The sequence below is a fragment of the Papio anubis genome, chromosome 5, assembly GCF_008728515.1.
Source record: "Papio anubis isolate 15944 chromosome 5, Panubis1.0, whole genome shotgun sequence".
Classification (NCBI taxonomy): Eukaryota; Metazoa; Chordata; class Mammalia; order Primates; family Cercopithecidae; genus Papio; species Papio anubis.
The window spans coordinates 144,575,144-144,601,770 of NC_044980.1; the positions used below are offsets into that span (position 1 = coordinate 144,575,144).

The window sequence follows — 26,627 nt, forward strand, 5'->3', positions numbered from 1 at the left end:
TCTTTCTATCCACTTCCCCATCTTTCTTCACCCTAATCATGACTCCCTACATGCCACCCCTTGCCTTGAGCATTCCCTGAACTTTCATGTTTCTGAGCTTTTGATCCTGCTTATCCCTTTGCCCAGAATGCCCTTATTCCTTCCCACAACCAGCCAAAGAAATCTTCCTTCTCCTCCATGGCAGTGTAAATGTGAAGATTCTCCCAGGCAGAATGCTGCTCTTTTTCTGTGTTCCCTGAGCCCTGTTCACATGATCATCAGAGCCTTCAAGACATAATACAGTGAGTGAGGGGGCAAGTCAGTCTCTCTCTCTGTCTTCTGCACTAGACTAGGCAGCTTGTCTCCTCCCTGTCTATGTATCCCTGGAACTGGGATGGGCCCAGTCTAATGGTGGGGCCTTAGTTCCTGTCTACTGAAGCACAATAGGGAATTTCCTGGAGTTCCCTGGACTGTAAGCTGTAGGCAGGGCCTTGTCAGTCTTTTCTTCTTGCATCCATAGGGTCTAGCACGGAGTTCAGCTCTCACTTAAATGAAAATGGTGAAGAGCAAGTGAAACGAATGAGAATATGCTATGTATATTTAGGTTGTTTCCATATCTTGGCTATTGTGAATATTACTGCAGTGAACATGGTAGTGCAGATATGCCTTTGAGATACTGGTTTTACTTTCTTTGGCTATGTATCTATGTATCTAGAAGTGGGATTGCTGGACCATGATATATTTCTCAATGGATGAATAGATAAAGAAAATGAAACATTATTCAGCCTTAAAAAAGAAGGAAATTCTGCCATTTGTGACAATGTGGATGAAGCTGGAGGACATTTTTATATTAAGTGAAATAAGCCAGACACAGAAAGACATATATTGTGTGATCTCACTTATATGTGAAATCTAAAATAGTCACACTTATAGAAGCCGAAAGTAGAATGGTGGTTGCTAGAGGCTGAGGGATGGGGGAAATTGGGAGATGTTGGTCAAAGGGTACAGAATTTCAGTTATGCAAGATGAATAAGTTCTGGGGATCTAATGTACAGCAATGTGACTAGAATTAACAGTGGTGTCCTGTGTGCTTGAAATTTGCTAAGAGGGTAGATCTCCTTTTTACTTTTTTTTTTCTTTTTCTTTTTTGAGATAGAGTCTCACTCTGTCACTCAGGCTGGAGTGCAGTGGCACGATCTCAGCTCACTGCAGCCTCCATCTCCTGGGTTCAAGGGATCTCCTGTCTTAGCCTCCAGAGTAGTTGGGATTACAGGTATGTGCCACCACGCCCAACTAATTTTTTTTTTTTTTGTATTTTTAGTAGAGACAGGGTTTCACCATGCTGATCAGGCTGGTCTCAAACTCCCGGCCTCAAGTGATCCCCCTGCCTTGGCCTCCCAAAGTGCTGGGATTACAGGCATGAGCCACCATGCCTGGCCTTTTTTTTTTTCCTCACATTTTAAGAGTTTTAAAATATATTTTGAATATTTGACTCCTATCAGATTTATGATTTGCAAATATTTTCTCCCATTCTGTGGGTTCTTTATCTTCACTATCTTGATAGTGTCCTTTGATACACTTTTAATATTTATGAAGTCAAATCTATCTATTGTTCTTTCATTATTGCTTGTGTTTTTGGTATTATATCTAAGAATCTATTGCCAAATCTAAGATTAGGAAGATTTGTCCTCATGTCTTTCTAGAAGTTTTATCATTTTAGCTTAATCTTAAATTTAGGTCTTTAAGAGGGTAGATCTTAAGTGTTCTTACTAGACACACACACACACATACACACACAATGAGAAGTATGTGAGTTGATGGATATGTTACTTAGCTTGAGTGTGGTAATTATTTCACAATGCATATGTATATCAGAACATCACGTTGCATATCTTCCATATATACAATTGTTATTGGTCAGTTATACTTTAAGAAAGCTAAAAAGAAAAAAGAAAAGAAAATGCTGCATAAAGAGTAAAAGACTTGGTATGTGAGGGTCAGTTGTGGTGATTTGACTTGGGAGTCATTGCTTTCATGGCTGCTATGGGAATGCTATTATGGCTCAAGGGATGAAGAGAGTATCTTTGGAGGTTCTGAAACATCTCTGAGGTGACTCAGAAAGAGGCAGCTGCCCAAGGCAGACTGCAGCCCAGGGTGCCTGTACCTTCACTGGGCTGTCTAATTACACCAGAGCCTACAATGGTTTCTCTCAATCCCTCTCTTTCACCTCCTCCTCTTGCTGGCCTGCCATGCCTCTCTACTCTGTGCTTCTGGGTTCAGACCCCAGCTTCCTACCCATCCTTCCAGCTGCTATACCAACTGACTGACTTTCTTCTCCCATGCTTTTATGAGCTTGTTCTCAGCCTGAGACAGGACACACAAAGCCAGTCTTGATCTGGCCCCAGTTAGTCATCCAGATATTCAATCTTCCGACAAAGGCATGGGAGACAGAGAGCTGAGCTACACCATCGCGGCTTCTCTGCTGTCTCATAGCTCACAGGCTAGTGAACTTTTTCTAGCTATTTACTAACCTTCAGTGACACCTCTCAGCTCCCTCTTGCTGAGGTCTATTGTGAGCATTCTCTCTACTTTTGCTCTATTGGAAATGCCAGTTCATCTGTGACAGAGACTACTAGGTATCTTCCCAATATCAGTTCTTCACTTCTGCCTTAGAAATAGGATCCATTCTGCTACCTGGAATAATGACTGTATTTACCAGCTTCCCTGGTAATTAGGTAGGGCCCATGCTTCAGTCACTCACTGCAGGAGTCATAGGAAGAAAATGTCAGAGCCACTTTTTTGTTTCAAAACCTATTCTTTTAACCAGTAGGTAATAGAGCTGTGCCCATCATGGGTACTTCATAAGATCTGTTGAATCAATGATTGAATGTGTTTGAAATGACCTCTGGTCCTGGTTGGGGGGTGGGATCTGAGGAGGATGGCCCTTGTACCTACCTGTGTTGTAGTGCTTGGTGCAGTATCTCAAGTCCTTCTCTTCCTTCAAGATAAACTGGGGCAGAGTTAGTCCATCTGCCACCTGCACGGCTCCCTGTTCCTGCCACTCAAAGATGAGGTCATTCATGGTATATCCAACTGGGATGGGATCAGAAGAAGGAGCAGTCACCACTCAGAAGCACTTGTTTGAAGCATGTCAAGGTTGGTTAGGGTTAGAGACTGAGAGAAACATCAGACACTTGATGGAACTTGTGAGACCAGGTTGCTTTTTATTTTCCTCTCAAAAGAGGTAAAAAACAGGTTAATTATTTGTATCTACCTCAGAGCCCTTCCACCTCTCTTCCCAACCTTCTGCATTAGCTTGTCCTGTTGTTCCCTCTCTTACTCCCATGGTGAAATGCTGTTGACATCTGCTATTTTCACCTGCACACCATCCTTGTCAGCCTCCTCTTTTGCTCACAGCAGATATTCCTCTGTGGAACAACTCTATTGCATGCTGTCTTGGTGGGACTAACCACTGGCTGGGGTAGAAGGTAGAAAGTGTGAAATGGTGACTCAAGCTAGGCCAGACTGTGCCCCAGCACTTCAGCAACTATTGAGTGAAGTAACAGGAGGTTCAGAATTGGTTTGTGCTGATTCCCTTCACAGGTAGAACTCCAAGGAAATGGTCGATTAGTTCCTGTTGTCTAAGTGCTCTGCCTTGGTTTCTGTATTTTTAAGTTAGTCAGATTGGTTTCTCTGTTTGCAATCACAGGAGTCAGCTTTCCAATCTGTTAAAATCCCGGTCCTCCATAAAGTCTACTCCAATACCCTCTCTCTTTCTCCATCAGAAGGAAGCACTCTTTCTGCCATGAGGCCACAGTGCTTTGTACTTCTAACAACACAACAATCACTTGCCACCCTTTATTAGAGTTATTTGTGCAGTCAGTTGTTACTTCCCCTGCTGGAGTGAACATCTTGTGGGTTCAAAGACCATGACTCATTCAAGTCATTTCTCCTCCATTCACATTAACCATAGACATGGGACAATGACCCTTTGGAGAACGCTGCTGGCTCCAAAACGTGGTCCTCAGGCAATGTAAGGGGAGTTATATTTCTAATGCATTTTCTAAAAGCAAAGTCCTTCATGGAATATTTTGGGTTATTACAGTAATCTCCTGGGCTCTAGTGGTTAGGAGCAGCTGTGTGGGAATTTCTGCCTGTCCCATGGGTAAAAAAGGGAGCCTGGTTCTTTCTAGAGGACTCATGCAAGAGACTCACAGCTTTCCAGTTGCATAATACATGTCTGGACATCCATGGGGAAATTCTTCAAGTCCATGGGGCAGGCCAGTGTCAGGGTGATTCTGGGAAGAGAAGGGAGTTGAATGATGCAGGATCCACACATCAGGGAGGCTGTGCCTCTATTGTAGTTATTGTTAGAAAATCAGTTGTCCAGGGTAGGGAAAGAAGGTCAGGGAACTTGTGTTTGTTTGTTTGTTTGTTTATTTTTGAGAGGTGAGATCTCCCTTTGTGGCCCAGGCTGGAGTGCAATGGTGCAATAATGGCTCACTGCAGCCTCAACTTTCTAGGCTCAAGCAATTCTCCTGCCTCAGCCTCTAGAGTAGATGCGACCATAGGCACGTGCCACCATGCCTGCTAATTTTTAAAAATTATTTTGTAGATACAGGGGTCTCACCATGTTACCCAGGCTAGTCTCGAACTCCCAAGCTCAAGCAATCCTCCCACATCAGACTCCAAAAGTGCTGGGATTACAGGCGTGAGCCACTGTTCCCGGCCGTGACAAGATTTATATATATAGAAAGCCCTGAAAATTACACACACACACATACAAACTGTTAATGCACATAATGGAATTTAGCAAAACTGAAGGATAAAAAATCCACCAGGAGTTCTGGCAAGAAGCGCGGTGGGAAGCAGAGTGCAGCCAGATGCTTTGGGGACCTGCAGGCCCTCTGACCTTGGAGGTGCAGATGAGCTGGGGGCTCCGGCCTGGCGGCAGGCTCTGTTCTCCAGGCTCTCACAGCCCTTGCCGTGGCTCCCACCAGCTGGGCCCAGGCCTGAAGTAGTGACAAACCTCTTTTCCCACCCCACCTCAGGGACCTGGTGGCCATCTGGTCTCCCAGCCAACTTTGCCCAGCCTAGACAAAGCTCCCGATGGCTACTGGGATGCAGCACCTTTGGGTGGTGGCGAGTGTGGACAACTTGTGTGTATTAAATAAGTATGTGTGTATTTCCAAGTTCCTGATTGAAAAATGGAGGCTTAGAGAGGTAAAAGTAGGTTGCCTAAAGTGACACAGAGTCAGGGAACTTCTGGGTTTCTTTGGAGTCTATCTGGCCTCTGGAGACCTGTCTTTAGCAAGTTGCCTGGAGACCAGGGGCTGCTCCCATTCCATACTCTTCTGCATAGCCCTCAGGTAGGGACAGAGCTCAAATTTTCAGTTGAGCAGCACCCATGTGCACCTGCAGCAGATGTTGCAAGTGGTTCTTGGCTACCTTCTTCACACACAGGGCTCATCAAAGGTTATTTCAAAGAGGCCGTCTGCCTTCTGGGTGTCCAAACACAGTTGACTCACATCAGTAGGCTCATGCTAGGGGTCGACCGGAAAGGGGTGGGCTCCTAAGGATTCTGGGCTAGCTATTTATTTTGGTTGTTCAACCCTTACAGAGGCCACAGACTCAGAACCAGAGGGAGTCCCCTTAACAGAATTCGAGGCCTGCAGCTCAAGCTGGGATACAAGACTCCAGCTTGAAAGGCTTTTCCAACATCTGAGTGCCTGCTGCAGGGGATGGAGAAGAAAGGCTTTCAGAGCCCAAAGAGCCTTAGATCATCAAGCCAACTCCCTCATGTGACAGGTGAGAAACCCGGGGTACAGAAAGGGATAGGCTGAGAGTCATCTAAGGTCACACAGCAAGCTGATACATCAGCCAGGATTCAAAACCATGTGTCCTGGCCTTTGGATTCTGAGTCCCAGGGTGAGGTTGACTTATGTGTTTGCTGGCAGCACTGCTCTCCTGAAAAGCCAACCCCAATACCCTAAGACACATAATTGGTGGTGTTCTAGTGGAACTGAACTGGCACTTTGGCTGCATGTGATGAGGTACACAGCACTTTGTGAACTTCCTTCCTCCAGCTCACACCCACAGCTCTGGATCTGGGCCCCTTTAAGCATAAGGTTAAAGTAAAAGGGGAAAAATGGAAGGGAGAGGGAGAGGAAGAAGAGGGAAAAGAAGGGAGTGGAAGGAGGGAGACAGTGAAGAGAAAGTGAATGCAGTTGAATTTCTGCAGATAAAAGCTCCAAAGTGGGGCAGCTGTCACATTGGGTTAATTTCCTGAAGTCGAATGACCTTGGAAACATCACTTTCTGCTGATTTGTCCTTCTATCATGCTGTACCAGGACTTAGCTTCCTAGAGATAGGTAACTAGCTTGGCAGCAGCAAAATCCAAGCAGGCTGACCTTACCATCCCCCTAGCCAGCCGGGCCTGGGTGGCCATTTCCTAAGCCTGTCACTCCTCTAGTCTGGATGTTTACTTGGGGGGATGGGAAAGTGGGCTCCTGAGCGAGGAAGGCCATATGAGCAGCGGGTTCCTCCAAGCCTTTTCTTGATGGTGAGGTTCCTAAGCTCCCTCCCCTACCCAACCTGCTCTTGGGAGAGACCGAGTTCAGTCAAACCTGAGGGTTAGGATCTGTACAGCCTCTCCCACAGGCTGGGAAAGTTAAGGCTCATCACCCAAAGGAAACAAAATGTTTTTCCCTGAAGGACTGGAGCAGGAGGGGGAGACATTTAGGGCCAGCGCCCTTTTAAGTTCTTTGAAATAAGAACATATTCATATATTGATCAAATATTTGAGTGCCTATTGAATGCCATGCACTGCTGTAGGACTTTGAGAGGGCATCAGATTCACACTAATACAGATTAGAATCTAGGCTTTGCTACTAACAAACTGGAAACTTTGGCAGGTTACTTAAATTTTTCTGATTCTCATTTGTCTAATCTGCAAAATGGGCATAGTAAAACCTGCCTCATGGGGTTATTAGGAGGGCTAGATATAACACATGAAAAGTACCCAGCATAGTTAGTGAATTCTCATGAATGGTAGCTATTATTATTACATGTGTAAGGTATTTTTTCACCTCTTTGACATTGGTCATTTTCCTTATGCCTTAGGAGAGGAGATCAGGACTTGGTGCGGAGGGGTGGCAGCAGACTCTGAAGGCTTTGCCCCTAACCAGTATCTCAAGGATACTCCACATCTGGAGAAGGAAATCTAAACTCCTAGACCCAATGCAAAGTTTGGGGGATAGATTTTGTAGAAGGGATGGAGTAGCCCTGGCCTTGACCGTGAGCAACACCATCCACCTGGCAGGCTCATTTACTTTGAAGTTGCTGTGATTTTCTAGGCTTAGCTCTTGCTATTGGTAATCATGCTTGGATACTCTTTCCTATCTTGTTTGATTGAAATGCTGGGTAACTTAAACCCCACCTTCTCTAGGATGCCTTTCTTGGTCTCCTTGGTTATAATAAATCATTGGCTCCTAGAGTAAAATACCCCATTGTATTTTATTATTACTTGCTGAGTATAAGTTACAGAGCTGGGTCTGCCTATTCTGCAAAGGTGTTGGGTTACCAGGGCCTGTTCACCTCTGTTTAGGCCCCTCTTTTAGGGTCTGTGCCCAGAAGGTAGTCGGGTAAGGCACATTCTGAGGAGGGAGTGGGTGAACCTGGTCAGAACTCACCTGATGCTGTAGAGGACGTTCCCATTCCGGGAGATCCTTAGCAATTTGTTGTCTGTGGTGATCTCATGGAAGTGGGCCCCCTTCTCGTTGGCAAAGAACAGGTCAGGTTTCCAGATGGAGTCCAGCATGGATGGGTCCAGGTCCAGAGAGTCGTCAGGGTATTCGTTATAGGCCAGGCGGGGGTCGTTCCATTGCTGACGCAGGAAGATGTTGACCCTATAGTCCTACAGCCAGGAAACAACAAGGTGAAGGCAGTGTTAGTTAGGCCCAAGGACATCAACTTTTGGAGGACCTGGGTATTTCTGATTAGTAAAACCGTTTCTGGAGGATGTTATTAAGTGTGGTTGCATCTTATATGGGAGTGAGACATAAAAGGTGTGTATCAGGCAAAAACCAGGGGAGTCATAATTACCCCTGAAAATCCTCTAAATTCCCCATGAGGTATATTTGACCCTGAACTGAGATTATGTAAATGTTATTCTTTATTTTGAAAAAAATAAAACTAAAGAAAAGTTCAAAGACGGGTGTAATAAACACTTGTTTTCATCATCCTGTCAATATTTTTTCATGTTTGCTTCATTTTTTTTAAATAAGAGAAAAAATACATTGCATATAAATTGAAGTCCCCCTTTCCCCCTCAACCCCAATAGCACAGTACTTCTTAGGCACACCAAGATTTGAGAGTCACTGGTCTAGACAAATTGAAGGAATGAAAGGATATAATCAAAGCTGATGTCTGAGCATTCAAACTATTCTGCCTAAAGAGAATAATTAATTCTCAAGAAGTGAAGGAGGGATGGGCAGAAGAATTCTGTATTGTTCCTGCTGGTCCCAGGGTTCATCCCATTCTGTTTTAATCCCAGCCTTCTATAACTTACTGTGACATATGTTGATTTGTTTGGAAAGGTTTAATAGATGTCATGGAGTCACATCTTACTAGCTTCTAAACTCAGTGCTTAGTTAATATTTCTCTGATGGGACTGCAGTGTAGTTATTCCACTGAAAGGAAATTCATGAGTCAAATCAATTAGGGAAATGTTAGACCAGATGAAATACAACAGGTTTCTTTATTGCAGGACTTCTCAGAGACCTTAATATGCTGATGAGTTGTGTGCATCTCAAGAAGGGAATAGAATATGATTTATTTTGGCCATGGAATTCTTATGTTTGTGCATGATGAGTATCTTCTATAGAATATAGGTTAGGAATGGCTGTCCTAGTCAAAACTCCATCCCCACCTCCCACCTTTTTTTTTTTTTCCAGATGAAGAAACTAAAGTCCAGGGAGAATTGAGACTGGCTCATTGTCACTCTGAAAATGTAGGTCCAGAGCTGATTCTAGAACCCAAGTATTCTGACTCCTAGCTGAGAGTTTGCTCAATTGCCTCAGCTGTTCCTAGAGGAAGTGAAAGAGTCCATTCAGTTTATATTTACAACGTGAGGAGCTGTTATAGTATGGGTAGATCTCAATAGCAGAAAACTGGGTCATGCAGTTAAGAAATATTTCCGTTAAGAAAGTTTTCAGTCAGGAGCGATGGCTTATGCCTGTAATCCCAGCACTTTGGGAGGCCAAGTTGGGAGGATTGCTTGAGCCCAGGAGTTTGAGACCAGCCTGGCCAACATGATGAGACCTTGTTTCTACCAGAAAATACAAAAGGTAGCCGGGTGTGGTGGTGCATGTGATGGCCTATACAGTAGCCTGTAGTCCCAGTTACTCAGGAGGCTGAGGTCAGAGGATCACCTGAACCCAGGGAGGTCCAGGCTGCAGTGAACCATGATCATGCCACTGCACTCCAGCCTGGGTGACAGAGTGAGACCCTGTCTCAAACAAACAAACAAACAAACAAAACAGAAAAAGAAAATTTTAAATTTTGTTACAGAGACATTGTAAACCTGGAGTTCATGAATAGCATGACACTACAAGTAGAGTTTAGGGTATATTTGTGTTTCCCAAGCAGGAAGGGCATAGCTCTCTGTGTTGAATCTCCCACAAGGGTCTATAGTTCCCCAAATGATTAATATCCTCAGTTCAAGTCCAGCTTTAAATGCTTTCCTCCAAGGAATAATCTCCACACATGAGGACCTGCTATTGCTTTTTCCCTGAGGGTGCTGGATAAACGAGGTCATGCAATATTTTTTTGTAATGCTGCTTGTAAATCCTCATCAGTCTTGATCTGTTATCAGCAGAGATAAACTAAAACAAACAAGCTTCCTCCCCACCCTCACCCTCACCCCTGCTCAATTCCTCCTACCGTGCATGCCTTGGTCTGTTTGCCTATAGAAATATCAATAGCTTCATAAAATGTTCTAAGGTATTTTATAGGATTTTTCTATAATTTAATTGCGGCCTCTCTCTCCAGCCCCATAGAAAGTGACATTTGGCCTCATAATCTCATATCTTATAAGTCCCATGGTGGTGGGAGAACTCCAGGCCCGGCCTGAGTGTTGGCTCTTTGTCCTGCTGATGGTAATGGACAGCTCCCAATCTGGTCCCATCTGATCAGGGGATTGGAAATAGTCTCTCCTTCTCCTTCTCCCTTGGATTTTGCATGAAGTGTGTGTGTGTGTGTGTGTGTGTGTGTGTGTGTGTGTGTATGTGTGTTATGATGAGGCACTGGGCAAGTCACATCAGAGTGAACAGACTATGAATGGTTGGGCAGAAAAAGCCTTCAGTCCCCAGGCCCCAGCTGTACTCTTGATGTTCTTGCCAGTGACATGTCAAGTCCATTTATGTGGCTAGCAGGAAGAAAAGAAAGTGGCATTTCTTAAAATGGTCTGTTAGGCAGCAGGCGCCGTTCTAGATACTGTCACATACATTTAATCCTCACAAAACCCCTGCAAGCTAGACATTCAGATTCCCATAGTAAGGGTAAGAAAACAGGTCTGAGAAATGTGTCCAAGGCACAGGGCCAGTGAGTGGCAGAGCTAGGACTGGAATCAGCATCAGCCTGAGCCTCTAGTGAGCACTTGTGATTTACGTCACATGGTGTGGACAGCCAATCCTGTGTGAGGGATGCTCTCTGTCAGCCTCATTGCTCAGGCAAATTCTGCTTTCTCAGCTTAAGGCTTATCTCCTGCAGGAGCCTTGATGCCCCAGGCTTCCCTGACCTCTTCCTTTTTGATTCCTAGCAAGACCGAATCACCTGGAACGTTTAATTGAGCACTTCTTCACTGTTTATGTCTTATGTCCTCAACTTGATTGGGAGCAATTTGAGCGGATGAACCGGACCTTATATTTTCCTGCACCATCTCACCTAGTCACCCAGTCAGTGTATCTATGAGCTACCTAGTACCTATGGGAAGGAAGAGGAGACAAAGTCAGAAAAAGCTGGAACAGAATGTGCTTTTCTTATTTTACATCTGGAAAGACTGAGACCCAGAGGGGAAAGGTATTTCCTAAGATTGCACAACAATTCAGTAAAGAATCTGGAATTAGAACTTGACTCTGCTTCTCTGAGCCTCACTGTTAAAAGAAGTTAGGCTAGATGGTCTCTAAGAACTTTTCCAAATCTAACAGCTAATTGTGGTTAGTTTTATTTTTTCCAACAACATTTAACTGAACTATCTTAAGTGCCAGATATTATTCTAGGCACTGAGGAATCCACTGAGGACAAGAAAGATATATTTATTCAGCTCCAGAGCCTCCCGTGTAACGTTTACACCACACTGAGATAAGGGTTGTGATAGGGGTTAAGCGCAGGGTGCTGGGGAATATAGAAGACAGGTTCCCACCTGGACTTGGGGGTGCTGATCAAGGAAGTCTCCAGGTAGAAGTGATATTTAAGGTGAGACCAAATACGGTTGAGTCAAAGAGGAAAAGCATTTTTGGGCAGCTGGAAGTGCATATGTGAAGGCCTAGAGGCAAAGCAAGAGTGGGGCACTTTGGAAAGAACAGCAAGTGAATGAATAGAAGAGTGGGAGGATGCATGCACGGTCTTGCAAGCTGTACTGAGAAATTTGAACTTTTTCCTGATAATAATGTGGAGAGTTTGAAGAATTTTAAGTGAAGATGAACATTATTACATTTGCATTTTATTACTAATATTTTAAAATGTTTTAACTGTTATTTCAGAAGCAATGCACGTTGACAGTTAAAAAATATAAATGTACACCATCTAAAAGAAGAAAAACAAAATAAAACCCATCTCTTTGTATTTCATAATGAGCCTCTCATTATGAAATGACTAATGAAAAGTTTGAGCAGGAGACGGAGAATGTATCTTGGTGTCCTCAGGCAGCTTGACTCCTACTGGCAGCGCCTGCCCTAGCAGCTGCTACCCAAACAAGTTGCTGCCATTGATTTCCTCCCTTAAATTGGCAAACAGCAGTGAGAAATGCAGTTCAGAAAAGATCAATGTAAGTGGTGTAATAGGCCGAAAGCTAAAGGCTGTTTTGCTTATTTGGCCATAGCTATACATATGCGGGTTGGTGTTCGACATGCTGGGGGCCATGTTCAAGTTCAGGGACTGGAGGAGCAGCAATTGAATTCTCCACCCTAGAACCTGAGGTTCCACCTCTGGGAGCTGGTTTCTAGGTCTCAAACTCTCAAGGGTAGCCCACAAACCTGAAGAAGAAGGGGTTTCCAGAGCTCTGGTTCAACAGTGTTCAGCATCAACTCACCCATCCTGCCTCTCTGATTCCTTGATGATCTAATTTCTGGTAACTGGGCAACTAGCTGCCCTGCTTATGAGACTAAGGTAGAGCATTAACTCATTAATTTATTCATTCATTCATTCCACAGACATTTATTGAGGGCTTCCTATGTACCACCTGAAGTTGGATCTGTCCCCGACCTCTACCCACACTGTGCCTCATTTCAGATTCTAACCTCTCCTAATAAACTCCTCTAAACTCAGTATGGTGGTGAAGTAGGAAACATGAAGTGTTTTAGTAGGATAGAGCTAAGAGCTTGTGCAAGAGTGTTGCTGGCAAGGGCATGTGGAATGCAAGAGGTGGGCCCATTGCAGTCAGAACCAAGAGACATTGCATCAAGAGGTAAACAAAAGAACCAGATCCTTATACCTTTTAATGTCTCATCATTCCACTTCCCAAGGGGATATCTCATCTCTAAACTCAATCCAACTCTAGTAACATTTATGAGGCTGATTGGGAGTACAGTGAGGATGAAGGCACAGGGTCTTCATTTCTATACTTAAAGAACTCAGTTTATCTAGCAAGCAAGATAAGGCATGGACACAAATATCTACCACACAAAATTGAAAGTGAGAGGGTCATAAGAAGTTCTAATGGCTGCATGTGGTGGCTTATGCCTGTAATACCAGCACTTTGGGAGGCCAAAATGGGCAGATTGCTTGAGCCCAGGAGTTTGAGACAAGACTGGGCAATGTGGAAAACTCCGTCTCTACAAAAAAAGTAAAAATAAAAAAATTAGCTGGGCATGGTGGTGCGTGACTGTAGTCCCAGCTACCTGGGAGGCTGAGGTGGGAGGATCAATTGAGTCCATGAGGTTTAGGCTGTAGTGAGCCATGATTGTGCCACTGCACTCAGGCCTGGGTGACAGAGCAACACTCTGTCTCCAAAATAAATAAATAAAAATAAAATAAATAAATAAATAAATAAATACTTTTAACAAATTGCCATTAGAGATGATTTCCAGCCAAGTTGGGCAAATCCAGAAAAGCTTTTGAGGAGAAGGTAGCATTTGAGGTGGCCCCTTTCAGTTTGTTCCATCCTCCAGAAGTTAGCATCTCTAGATCTAGTATTGTTCTGAGATGTGAACAGTATCTGGTTTCACCTGGAACAAGGCCAGTGATATGCTCCAAGCCTATATTTCTCACATCTGTGAGATAAGGGTAAGACATTAGGACTAGGGCTGCAGCCTCAGAGTATTTGGAATTAGAATATGTAAAATTGGGGGTAAAAGGAATCTCATGTAGAAGGGATAGCACAAGCAGAGGTGTGTAGGCAGGGGCATTCAAACAGTTTAGTTTAGCTCAACCATTAGCAGCATAAATAGTAACAATTGCCCCTTATCAAGGCCCTATTATACACCAGGCATTATGTCGTAAGCATGCCATACATGTCAGCTTATTTTATCTTTAAAACAATCCTATGACTTGGGCATTTTCAACCTAATTTTTATAGATGAAGAAAGTATAGGGAGATTAAGTGCTTTGTCCGGATTTACACAGTTAGGAAATAGTGGGGCTGGAGTTCAAATCTGGTTTGTCTGATTACATAAAGTTCATGCTCTTAACTACTCTACTGTAATAAGGCTGCAAAATGAATTAATTTGAGACTGTGGATATCTTTAACTGCCAAACCAAGGTGTTTGGATTTTATTTGGTAGCCAATTTAGCACCATTGAAGACTTAAGCAGTGGGGTAATGTCACAGTTTGATTTCAGGAAGATCAGTATGGTAGGAACCACTGTAGACAATTGGAAGCAGGAGAAAACAGGTACAGAAAGACCTGTTTTAAGGCTGTTGTGACAATCCAGTTGGGAGGTAATAAAGGTTCTCAACCAAGATAGCAAGAATGGAGACTGGAGCTAGATGAGAGAATCATCGTTCTTATCATCACTATTTTTATCATCAAATATTACAGCTAGAAAGAACCCTGGAGACTTCAGTCTCAACTCTCTTATTTCATAGAAAGGGAGTCTCCCTCAGGGGCATACCACAATTCAATTGACTAAGGTGGGACCTGCATACAGAAATCCTGTTGGACAGATGTGAAAACTGGAGCCCTAAAAGCTCAAGTTCCTGCTGCTAATTGCTTGTAAATTCAGAATTGATAATAACAATGCAAATAATACTAATACACTGAGACTTTATCACATGCAAGAAACTGTGTTAAGACCTTTATGTGTGTTATCTTCACAATAACCCTGTGATGTAGGTTCTATTGTTATTCTCATTTTGCAGGGAAATCAAGGTACAGAGAGATTAATGTTCCACTCATGACATTGCACAACTGGTAAGTGACAAAGCTGGGATTTGAACCCAGGACGTTAATGTCAGAGCCCAAGCATTTAACCAGTAGACTACACTACCCATGATATCCCAGATATGCATTGAGTGACAGTTTGATGACACCTCAGTGTCATCAGTACTGCCTCTGGCTGCTATGACATACCTGTGGGATTTTAGATGCCCACAACTAACAGGAAGTATTGAAAAGGGCAAAGGACAGAAAGCTTCTAACCTAGATTTAGCAATCCGCTAGTGCTTTATTTCTGCCTCAAGCCATGGAATTCATCTGCTCTCTGCTCTACACTCAAGTCCAGTGCTTGTGGACTGTCCAGATCCCTGTCTGTTGCCTGCTTGGCCCCAGATGCTTTGTGTCTTGAATTTCTCCTAAGTCACCATGCTGCCTAGTGCATTCTCATTTAGATATCACACAATCAAAGCTACATTTGTTGTAAAGAACTGTAGATGGTTTGGACCAGTGGAGCTTAGCATCTTTATTTGTCTTTAGGGGATCACTAAAGATCAATGTGCATTTAATAATTACATAAAAATGTGAATAGCAGTTCTGTTTATTGGGTGTATTGGGTGTCTAACATTTGCTAAAACTTTTTTTTTTTTTTTTTTTTGAGATGGACTCTCGCTCTGTCGCCCAGGCTGGAGTGCAGTGACGGGATCTCTGCTCACTGCAACCTCTGCCTCGCAGGTTCAAGGGGTTCTCCTGCCTTAGCCTCCTGAGCAGCTGGGATTATAGGCACCTACCACCACGCCCGGCTAATTTTTGTATTGTTAGTAGAGACGCGGTTTCACCATGTTGGCCAGGCTTGTCTCAAACTCCTGACCTCAAGTGATCCACCCACCTTGGTGTCCCAAAGTGCTGGGATTACAGGCATGAGCCACCGCATAGAACTTGCTAAACTTTTTGGCTGGGTGCGGTGGCTCACACCTGTAATCCCAGCACTTTGGGAGGCCAAAGTGGGTGGATCACCTGAGGTCAGGAGTTTGAGACCAACCTGGCCAATGTGGCAAAAACCCGTCTCTACTAAAAATATAAAAATTAGCCAGGTGTGCTGGCAAGCGCCTGTAATCCCAGCTACTTGGGAGGCTGAGATGGGAGAATTGCTGGAACCTGGAAGGTGGTGGTTGCAGTGAGCCAAGATCATGCCACTGCACTCCAGCCTGGGCGACAGAGCGAGATTCTGCCTCAAAAAACAAACAAACAAACAAAAACAACCAACAACAACAAAAAACTTTTCATTAACCTAGCATACTGGGTATTATTATACTCATTTCACAGGAGAGGAAACCGAAATTTAGAGAGGTTAAATGGAGGTTATGTTTCTTGCCCAAAATCACATAGCTAGTAGGTGCTAGGAACAGAGATACGAATCCAGGACTTCTGGTTTCCAATTTCATACTCTTTTGACAATTATAGGCTGTATCTTCCCCTTTTAAAAAAATTTTTAAACCAAGTTCAATTTACTTTATTTTAAACCATCTATTTAAAATATTTTAAAAGTAAACATTTATTATTAAAATTATTAAATATGTTAAACATATTTAAACTTTTTATTAAATATTAAATACCATATTTTAGACTATCTATTGGGTAGATCAAGGAAATATAGTAGACGTAGAATGCCAGGCCCCCACTGAGCCCACCCATGTGACGGGTTGGTGCATAAATAACCTTATAATCAGTATCAGGTGAAGAATTTTGGATTGGGATGTTAAGCAGTGAAGTAGATTTATGACTGGTTGCTATAGGGTGTAAATGGAAAGAAGGGTGGATGTTAACCTGGAAAGAGGAAAGCTGATAGAGTTGGCAGTGCAGGGCACAATGCTGAGACATGCCACTAACAAACTTGGAAATACGGAAATTAAGGTCACCCTCTGAGAGTAAAAAAAAAAAAAAAAAAAAATGGAGATGAATATGCAATGGAGGGATTTGCATGTTCAAATCTGAGGCCCAGCATCAATCTGAATGACCTGTGTGTAATCTCAATGACTTAGGATGGGCATGTGCTTGCAATGTAATGAGAAGAACCCTAATTTATTGTGTTGCATCTTGTTTTATTTGTTGTATTGCATCTGTTTTGTAAACATATGTGGGACATTCATTCTGTAGCATAAGAAAGGGCAGTTCAAGTAGCAGGAATTTGGCAGTTGGTAATCTAGCATCCTCCATCACTATATTTGTGGGAACACCAACTTTCTTGCCACTAGAAGGAGGGCTTCTGTGTGGTGACACAAGGATGGCTTCTTAGAACTCTCTCTGGCCTGGATGAAATTTCCCTCAAGACTGTCTACCTCTCTTTTCTACAATTCCAGTTATGTTAAAAGCAACTTTTGCTTGGCTTTCCTGGTATTAGGATAGTGGCAAGGGAGCACACTCCTGGTGGACACGGCATTCTTATTATTACAATAGAAAGTCTTACTGTAAATTGGAACAATTTGGCAGTTTGATTTCCCCACTTCAGTCTTTCGTGGGTTTGATGGTCATGAGTCAGCCTTCTGGAATTGGATCTGATGAAGAGTCATGCTCTGGGTAGTCATAAGTTCACTGCTGTGATGCCTCCCCTGGTGTACTGGGAGAGAATCATCCAGCAGATGGTACCAAGACTGCTCATCACCCCGTGCTTTGCTCGTGATAGACTCTAATGGCATTTCTGAGGGCTTTCTCCTTGGTCCTCTCTTAGTCTTTTGTTTACCAAAGCTTTGTTGAGTGTGGCACCATATCTAATTGGATAAGAGTGAATAGACTTTCTCTTGGATCCCCCAGACCTAAGAAGATAAGAAGGGACCTAGTATAAGCTGTGTAGAGAGACAAAAGTGTAATGGAAAAAGCAACAACAACAACAGATCTTATGCATAATAGCAACCAACCCCACAAAATATCTATGAATAAACCTAACATGAAATATGTGAGTTGTATATATTAAAAAAAACTACAAAACTTACTGAAAGGCATGAAGGAATACCCATATAATTGGAGAGATGTACTATACTTATAAAATATTGTAAAAATGTACTTTATTCCCAAATTAATCTTTAAACTCAATGCAATCCTAATCAAAACCTGAGAGGATTTTTTGTTTTGTTTTTATTTTGAGAGTCTTGCTGTGTCACCCAGGTTGGAGTGCAGTGGCACGATCTCGGCTCACTGCAAGCTCCGCCTCCCGGGTTCATGGCATTCTCCTGTCACAGGCACCCGCCACCACGCCCGGTTAATTTTTTTTTGTATTTTTAGTAGAGACGGGGTTTCACCGTGTTAGCCAGGATGGTCTCGATCTCCTGACCTCGTGATCCGCCTGCCTTGGCCTCCCAAAGTGCCGGGATTACAGGTGTGAACCACCGCGCCTGGCCCTGAGACGATTTTTATAGGCCTCAATACACTGATTCTAAAGTTCACATGGAAGAAAGAAAGGGCTGAAAGTGTTAAGAAAAGCTTGTAAATGAAGAACAACAGAGGGCTTTCTCTACCAGACATAGAAATATAAGTCATAGAAATTAAAGTAGTGTAATATTGGTACAGAAACAGATAAACAGAACAATGGAGCAATAAACTGAGACTAGAGACTAGAAATGTATACATGGGGATTTAGTTTATGAAAAAGATAGCATTTCAAATCAGTAGAAAAATAGTAACTATTTAAGAAATGGTGTTGGAATAATAGAAACTCAATCAGAGAGAAACAGAGTTAAGCAACCACCAAATTCTTCATATAAAATTAAACTCCAAATGGATTTAGGAGATGCATATAAAAAAAGAAACCTATAATATTATTCAAAATGCCCAGTCAATGTATTAAAAGATGCTCAAATTCACTAGGAATCTGAAGTGCAAATTGAAAATGACAATGAGGTACCATTTTGAAAATCCCATTTGGTGAAAATAAAAAAGCTTGATAATATCTTGGGTTGGCAAGGATGAAGAGAAATAAACAGTATTGTAGGGAATGTAAATTATTGAAGCTTTTTTTTGGGAAAGGAATTGGGCAAAATACTTTTAGAAAGTGAATATTCTTTCATTAAAGCAATTCTACTTCTGGAATATATCCTAAAGGAATGCACACAGAGAGTTATGTACAAGAATGCTCATTGTAGCATTGTTTGCAATAGTGTAAAGCTGAAAAAACCAAAAATCATGTCAAGAGAAAGTGGTTAAATACTGTGAAATGATGGTGTCTTCATACCATGGAATTTTACCGGGAGGTTATAAAGCCTGGAAACATAGTATAATTTTGTCATATATTTATTGTAATATTAATAAACAATATATTTGTTCTTCCATGTTTCCAAATTTGGGACTGTGTAGAGAGTTAAAAAGAATGAGGTAGATCTATATGTAGCCATGTGGAGAGAGGCGTCAAGCTGTGGTGGAGTGGAAAAAGCAAATTGTATTGCACAATCCTACTTACACAAATACATGTATATGTACCTGAATGTATGGACAATCAAGGAAAGGGGACTAGTATGGTGTACACTAAATTTTATTTGTAATGGTTAACTCAGGATAGGACAAAGGGAATTGGAGGGGAGGGCAAAACAAGGGCATTCGTATTTCTCGTTCTCATTTTTGCTTTTTATTGAACTAATTACAAAAGCTTGTTTTCATATATTACTAACGCGCTTTAAAAATATTCCAGGGTGCTGCTGTCCATAAGCATACTGCAAGTGAACATTGTGACATGGCTCCCGAAATGGGAAGGTCTTTGAGGTGGAATGAGTAGAAATGGATTTTACAGCCTAGAGAAGGTTTTCCAAGGGCTTCCTGGGGGAGGGAGAGGTTGAGAGAGAGGTCAAGAGAATGAGATTCTTGGTTCTCTCTCCACTTCAACCAGAACCACCCATTTAAAAAAATCTGCTCATTAAAGTGCTACATAAGATTTACCTCACAGGCAGGCGCGGTGGCTCAGCACTTTGGGAGGCTGACAGGGTGGATAGCTTGAGGTCAGGAGTTTGAGACCAGCCTGGCCAATATGGTGAAACCCCATCTCTACTAAAGATACAAAAATTAGCTAGGTGTGGTGGCGCACACCTGTAATCCCAGCTACTCGGGAGGCTGAGGCACAAGAATTGCTTGAACTTGGGAGGTGGAGGTTGCAGTGAGACAAGATTGAGATTACACCACTCCACTCTAGCCTGGGTGACAGAGCAAGACTCTGTCTAAAAAAAAAAAAAAAAGTTTACCTTAGAAATGAACTACGGTGGGACTGCTATTAAAAACAATGCTTTGAAATTCACTAACCCAGAATAAGGATGGCCCCACTTTGCTCTGCTCGGAACACTCCTTGTGAGACTGGGTCTATTTCTTTTTCTTTTAAAAAAATTGTTATTTTAGAGTCAGGGGGTACATGTGCAGGCTTGTTACATGGGTATATTGTGTAATGCTGGAGCTTGGGCTTCTTTTGAACCCATCAGTTAAATAGTGAACATAGTACCCTATAGGTGGTTTATTTCTTGACCTTTCATCTCAAGATGGAAATCAAGCGCTGGGTGCACTTTGAGGAGAGCACCCTAGTGGTGAAGGGACTGAAAACTAGAGAGAATGGTTGAGGAAGCCAGGCTTGGGGAGGAACAGGGAGAACCGATCTCAATTATGTGAAGGGTTGTCAGTTGAGTTGGTTGGTTCTGTGTGGCACGAGGGTCAGGACTAAAGCCATGGGTAAATGGAGATTTCAGAGCTGCCCAAAGATGAAATGGGCTGTCCCTTTACCATCAGGGTGCTCTCCTCAGTGTGTTGAGTTCCATCTTGAGATGAAAGACCAATAAATAAATTACTTATTGGTTATTATGTTCACTATTTGGGTGATGGGTTCAATAGAAACCCAGATGCTAACATTACGCAATATATCCATGTAACAAACCTCCGCATGACCCCTTGAATCTAAAATTGGGAGGTAGTAGGTTCCCCATCACTGGAGGTGTGCAAGCAAAAAGTACTTGGACATGATGTTTATGGCAACAGATGGGGGTGTGCTTAGAGAACCTTTCACAAATACTGACTGGCTCTTGTGATTTAAGCAATGTGGTGGGAACTGGAAATATAGAGGTGATTGAGGGAAATAAGGTCCCCACTCTGGATGAAAAAGCCAACAAGGCAACAAACAAACAAGTGAACTTTTACATTTTAGATATTGCTCTGAGGATAATAGAACATAGTGATGTGATAGAGAGTAACTGGAAGAGGAGGATATTTTTAGGTAGGGAGGTGGAGAAGGACCCCCTGAAGCAATGTCTGAGCTAAGACCTGAAGGGTAAGAAGGAGCCAGGCATGCAAAGATCTTTCTGGGCAGAGGGAACAGAATGTGGTAAGAACCTTTGAAACTTGTTGCAGGATTGGAAGTAGGAGAATTCTGTGATCCGATTTGCGTTTTAAAATGATTCTTCTAGCAACTATGGGAAGTGGTAGGGGGCACGAGGAGGGGAAGGAAGGAGACCAGTTAGGAGGCCATTTGGTCAAGCAGGAGAGAGATTATGCCAATTTTAACTAGGAGTTGAGAGCAGCAAAGTGGGAAAAAAGTAGATGGATTTAAGTTTTATTTTTGTGATTCAAAATGTCTGCCTCATTCAATCAACTGATCCCAGGATTGGTTGACTTTGACTTATGACTAAATGACTGCTCCCTAGCCAATGTGTTAATATTTATGGTTGGGTATAAACGGATTTTTTTTTTAAAGATGGATCTTGCTCTGTTGCCCAGGTTGGAGTACAGTGGCACAATCATAGCTCACTGCATCCTTAAACTCCTGAGCTCAAGTGATCTCCTCCCTCCTCAGCCTCCTGAGTAGCTGGGACTACAGGTGCATGCCAGCATGCCCAGCTGATACTTTAATTTTTTTGTAGAGATAGAGTCTCACTTTGTTGCCTAGGCTGGTCTTGAACTCTTAGCTTCAAGTGATCCTCTCACTTCAGCCTCCCAAAATGCTAGAATTATAGACATGAACCCCCACACTTGGCTATAAGGGGCTTTTGATCTCCCTGCGTGGTAGCTGTTTTCTTGTATCTTGAGGTCTTATTTGCAAACATCCAAAATGATGGATGACCAAGGTTTTCTTGTGACACAAGTCCTTATAGGACTGGACAAATCCTGCCGTCTAAGTTCTAACCAGGCCTGACCCTGCTTAGCTTCAGAGATTAGATGAGATTGGGTGTGTTCAGGATTGTATGGCCATAGACAAGGACTGCACAAATCCTACTGAGCTTCTTAATGACCAAACCATGCTGCAGAGACCAGGATGAGGTCATGCCCTCACATGGCCCTGGTGCCCTTGGCTCTGCCACTTCCCACTGCCCTCTTTCTTTATGCTCAGCAAATGGAGTAGGCCAAGAACAGGCCCTCAGGAGTCAGGCAGCCTGGGGATGATAAATGGCACAGCCAGTTATTGGCTGGAAAAATTTGAGTGAATCAAGCTTCTCTAAGCCTCAGTTTCCTTATCTATAAAATGGGATTGTTGTACATAAAATAATTCCCATAATTCACTAACCACAATTACCTGACTTTCAGAAAAGTACTCACTAAATGACAAACACCAATACTAAAACCTCACATTCTTTTCACAGTAGAGCTTTTTGAAAGACTTATCTTCATGCTGTCTTTGTTTCAACTTATCCTTTGCTTTCTGCATGCCCCTGAAATTGCATTCCCTAATTCTATATACTTACCCTCCCTTCCCCTATCCCCCACTGCCAAAACTACTAGACGATACTTTCTTTTCTTATTTGACTTTTCTTTCCTCTTTTGGCACTATTGGACACACCACAGTTTTTTGAAACCCTTTCATCCTTTGGTTCATCCCTTGAAACTGTTCTGTCCTGGAAGGTTTGAACATGGGGAGTACCATGACCAGATTGCTGCTTTAGAAAAATCACGCAATTTGGCACTGATCAGTTTAGAAAAAAGGAAATAAGAAAAATAACTCAAAAGCACACAATACAACAGTGCCTGGTACACACATATTCAGAGAATTATTATTAATAATTTACAGAGAATTATTATTAACCTCTGTGTTCCACAGCATCCTGGTATAGCTCTGTAATCTCACCCATCCTACTGTGGTATTATATTGTTTTCCTTGAAATAGACTCCTTGAAAGCAGAGACCTCCTACTCACTGATGTCTGGTTCCTGTTTACTTCTGGTACCATGGGAGGATTATACTTCTCTTTGGGCAGTGCCATGTGACTTTCCTTGGATAGCGAAATGCAAGCAGAAGTCACTCCTAGGTGGAACACATTTACTTGCCAGTTGTTATGGACTGAATGTGTCCCTCCGAAATTTATATGTTGAAGCCCTAACCCTCAGAGTGACTGTGTTTGAAGATGGAGTCTTTAAGGAGGTGATAAAGGTTAAATGAGGTCATGAGGGTGGGGCCCTAATTCAGTAGTATTTATGTCCTAATAGGGAGAGAAAGAGGTGCCAGATCTCTCTCTCTCTCTCTCCTTGCATAGAGAAAAAGCCATGTGAGGACACAGTGAGAAGAAGGCTGTCTGCAAGCCAGGAAAAGGGCCCTCATTAGAGACCAACTCTGGTGGCACCTTGAGCTTGAACTTCTAGCCTCCAGAACTGTGACACAATAATTTTCTGTTGTTAAAGGCATCCAATCTGTGGTACTTTGTTATGGTAGCACGCACTAATACACCAGTGTTCAACCCTTCAGTGTACTGTTCTCTTGTGTGGCAAATGTGAAATTGTGTATTGTTATGGAAATGCAATGCTGAGCTACTACCTGAGGAAAAGCAGCCCTGGAGAGCCCCTAGATCTGCAGCAGACTTTAGATGAGCGATAAATGAAACATTATTGTCTAAAGATGTTGAGATTTTGGGGATTTGTTACTGCAGGAAAGCCTAGCTTATAGGACTAAAACAAAATTCTATCTCTAGAGTCTAATGCCAAATTTAGCAAATGTAAGACCTTAATTAATAAACGCAGTGGAAAGAACAAATGAATGAAGAGAGACCAGTAAAAATAAAAACAAGCAAAAAACAAAAGTGAAAACACAACAACAACAAAAACTTCCAAAACCCAGAAGGGCATTTCCTTATGTTTGGGTATTGGTGTCCCCACCCAAATCTAATCTTGAATTCCCATGTGTTATGGGAGGGACCTGTTGGAAGGTAATTGGATTATGGGGGCGGGTCTTTCCCATGCTGTTCTCATGATGGTGAATAAGTCTTACAAGATCTGATAGTTTTAAAAAGAGGAGTTTCCCTGCACAAGTTCTTCTCTTGTCTGCTGCCATATGAGACGTGCCTTTCACCTTCCACCATGATTGTAAGGCCTCCCCAGTGACATGGAACTGTAAGTCCAATAAAGCTCTTTCTTTTGTAAATGCCCAGTCTCGGGCATATATTTATCAGCAGCATGAAAATGGACTAATACAGTAAATTGGTACCAGTAGGGTGGGGCGATGCTGAAAAGATACTTGAAAACGTGGAAGTGACTTTGGGCACTGCTGAAAACATACCCAAAAATGTGAAATTAGATAACAGGCAGAGGTTAGAACAGTTTGGAGGACTCAAAAGAAGACAGGAAAATGTGGGAAAGTTTGGAACTTCCTAGAGAGTTGTTGAATGGCTTTGCCCAAAATGCTGATAGTAATATGGACAGTAAAGTCTAGGCTGAGGTGGTCTCAGATGGAGATGAGGAACTTGTTGGGAACTGGAGCGAAGATGATGCTTGTTATGTTTGAGCACAGAGACTGGCAGCATTTTGCCCCTGCCCTAGAGATTTGTGGAACTTTGAACTTCAGAGAGATGATTTAGGGTTCTGGTGGAAGAAATTTCTAAGCAGCAAACCATTCAGGAAGTTACTTGGGTGCCGTTAAAGGCACTCAGTTTTATAAGGGAAGCCGAGCATAAAAGTTTGGAAAATTTGCAGCCTGACAATGTGATAGAAAAGAAAAACCCATTTTCTGAGGAGAAATTGAAGCCGGCTGAAGAAATTTGCATAAGTAGCGAGGAGCCAAATGTTAATCCCCAAGACAATGGGGAAAATGTCTCCAGAGCATGTCAGAGGTCTTCACAGCAGCCCCTCCCATCACAGGCCCAAAGGCCCAGGAGAAAATTGTTTCATGGGCCAGGCCCAGGGTCCCTGTGCTGTGTGCAGTCTAGGGACTTGGTGCCCTGTGTCCCAGCCACTGCAGCCATGACTAAAAGGTGCCAAACTACAACTCGGGTTGTTGCTTCAGAAGGTGGAAGCCCCAAGCCTTGGTGGCTTCCACATGGTGTTGAGTCTGTGGGCGCACAGAAGTCAAGAATTGAGGTTTGATAACCTCTGCCTAGATTTCAGAAGATGTATGGAAATGCCTGGATGCCCAGGCAAAAGTCTGCTGCAGGGGTGGGGCCCTCATGGAGAACCTCTGCTAGGGCAGTGCAGAAGGGAAATGTGGGATTGAACCCCCCCTCCAGAGTCCCTACTTGGGCACCTCCTAGTGGAGCTGTGAGAAGAGGGCCACTATACTCCAGACCCCAGAATGGTAGATCCACTGACAACTTGCACTGTGAGCCTGGAAAAGCTGCGGACACTCAACGCCAGCCTATGAAAGCAGCCACGAGGGAGGCTATACCCTGCAAAGTCACAGGGGCAGGGCTGCCCAAGACCATGGGAACCCACCCCTTGCATCAGCGTGACCTGAATGTGAGACGTGGAGTCAAAAGAGATCATTTTGGAGCTTTAAGACTTGACTGTCCCACTGGATTTCAGATTTGCATAGGGCCTGTAGCCCCTTTGTTTTGGCCAATGTCTCCCATTTAGAATGGCTGTATTTATTCAAAGCCTGTACCCCCATTGTATCTAGGAAGTAACTAACTTGCTTTTTTTTTTTTTTTTTCGGATTTTATTTTATTTATTTACTTATTTCTTTTAGACAGAGTCTCACTCTGTTGCCCAGGCTGGAGTGCAGTGGCACCATCTTGGCTCACTGCAACTTCTGCCTCCCGAGTTCAAGCAATTCTCCTGCCTCAGCCTCTGAATAGCTGGGATTACAGGCTCACATCACCATGTCTGGATAATTTTTGTATTTTTAGTAGAGATGAGGTTTCACCATGTTGGCTAGGCATGAACCACTGTGCCTGGCCAACTAACTTGCTTTTGATTTTACAGGCTCATAGGTGGAAGGGACTTGCATTGTCTTGGATGAGACTTTGGACTGTGAACTTTTGAATTAATGCTGAAATGAGTTAAGCCTTTGGGGGACTGTTGGGAAGGCATGATTGGTTTTGAAATGTGAGGACATGAGATTTGGGAGGGGCCAGGAGTGGAATGATATGGCTGTGTCCCCACTGAAATCTCATCTTGAATTTCCATGTGTTGTGGGAGGGGCCTGGTGGGAGGTAATTGAATTGTTGGGGCAGGTCTTTCCCAAGCTGTTCTTGTGACAGTGAGTAAGTCTCATGAGATTTGATGTTTATTATAAAGGAGAGTTTTCCTGCACAAGCTCTCTCTTTGACTGCTGCCATCCATGTAAGATGTAACTTGTTCTTCCTTGCCTTTCACCATGATTGTAAAGCTTCCCCAGCCATGTAGAACTGTAAGTCCAATTAAACCTTTTCTTTTGTAAATTGCCCTGTCTTGGGTATGTCTTTATTAGCAGTGTGATAATGGACTAATGCAAAGTCTCTGCTTTGGCTGACTAGTTTAGTAGTAAATAATCTTTTATATTTCTATAGCATTTACTAATGACTTGCATACCTATTACTCTGTGTGATCCTATACACCATTCTTAGAGCCAGGTACCTGGGGGAACTGTATCTCAGAAGTGTTACATGGTGGCAGAGTGAGAACTCAAACCCTGGTCTCCTGACTCCTGGTTCAGGTCTCTGTCCATTGCCCCTTAATGTCAAATAAGGCCAAACTTGTGGACTGTAGTTGCACAGGCTGTCATCAATCAGCAGGGGTCCTGGCCACCGTGCACCTGTCCTGTGCCAAGCTAGCCTGCTCCTTGGCAAGAGAGGCTGGAACACATGTTCTAATAATGGAAATACTAGGATTCATGCCCAAAGGATGTCAACACTCTCTCTCTCTCT

At 43.0% G+C, this 26,627-nt stretch overlaps 1 protein-coding gene across 2 annotated transcripts in view; it reads right to left on the reverse strand.

The window, feature by feature from the left end:
- Positions 1 to 26,627, reverse strand: part of GLRA1 (glycine receptor alpha 1) — a 100,755-nt gene that overhangs the window by 29,777 nt on the left and 44,351 nt on the right. For both annotated transcript variants that reach the window (XM_017960062.3, XM_021939886.2), the window contains exons 4-6: positions 7,671 to 7,894; positions 4,195 to 4,277; positions 2,935 to 3,072 (exon numbers count right to left, since the gene is read on the reverse strand). In XM_017960062.3, the coding sequence (XP_017815551.2) occupies positions 2,935 to 3,072; positions 4,195 to 4,277; positions 7,671 to 7,894 (445 nt within the window). The remainder of the gene's footprint in view (positions 1 to 2,934; positions 3,073 to 4,194; positions 4,278 to 7,670; positions 7,895 to 26,627) is intronic.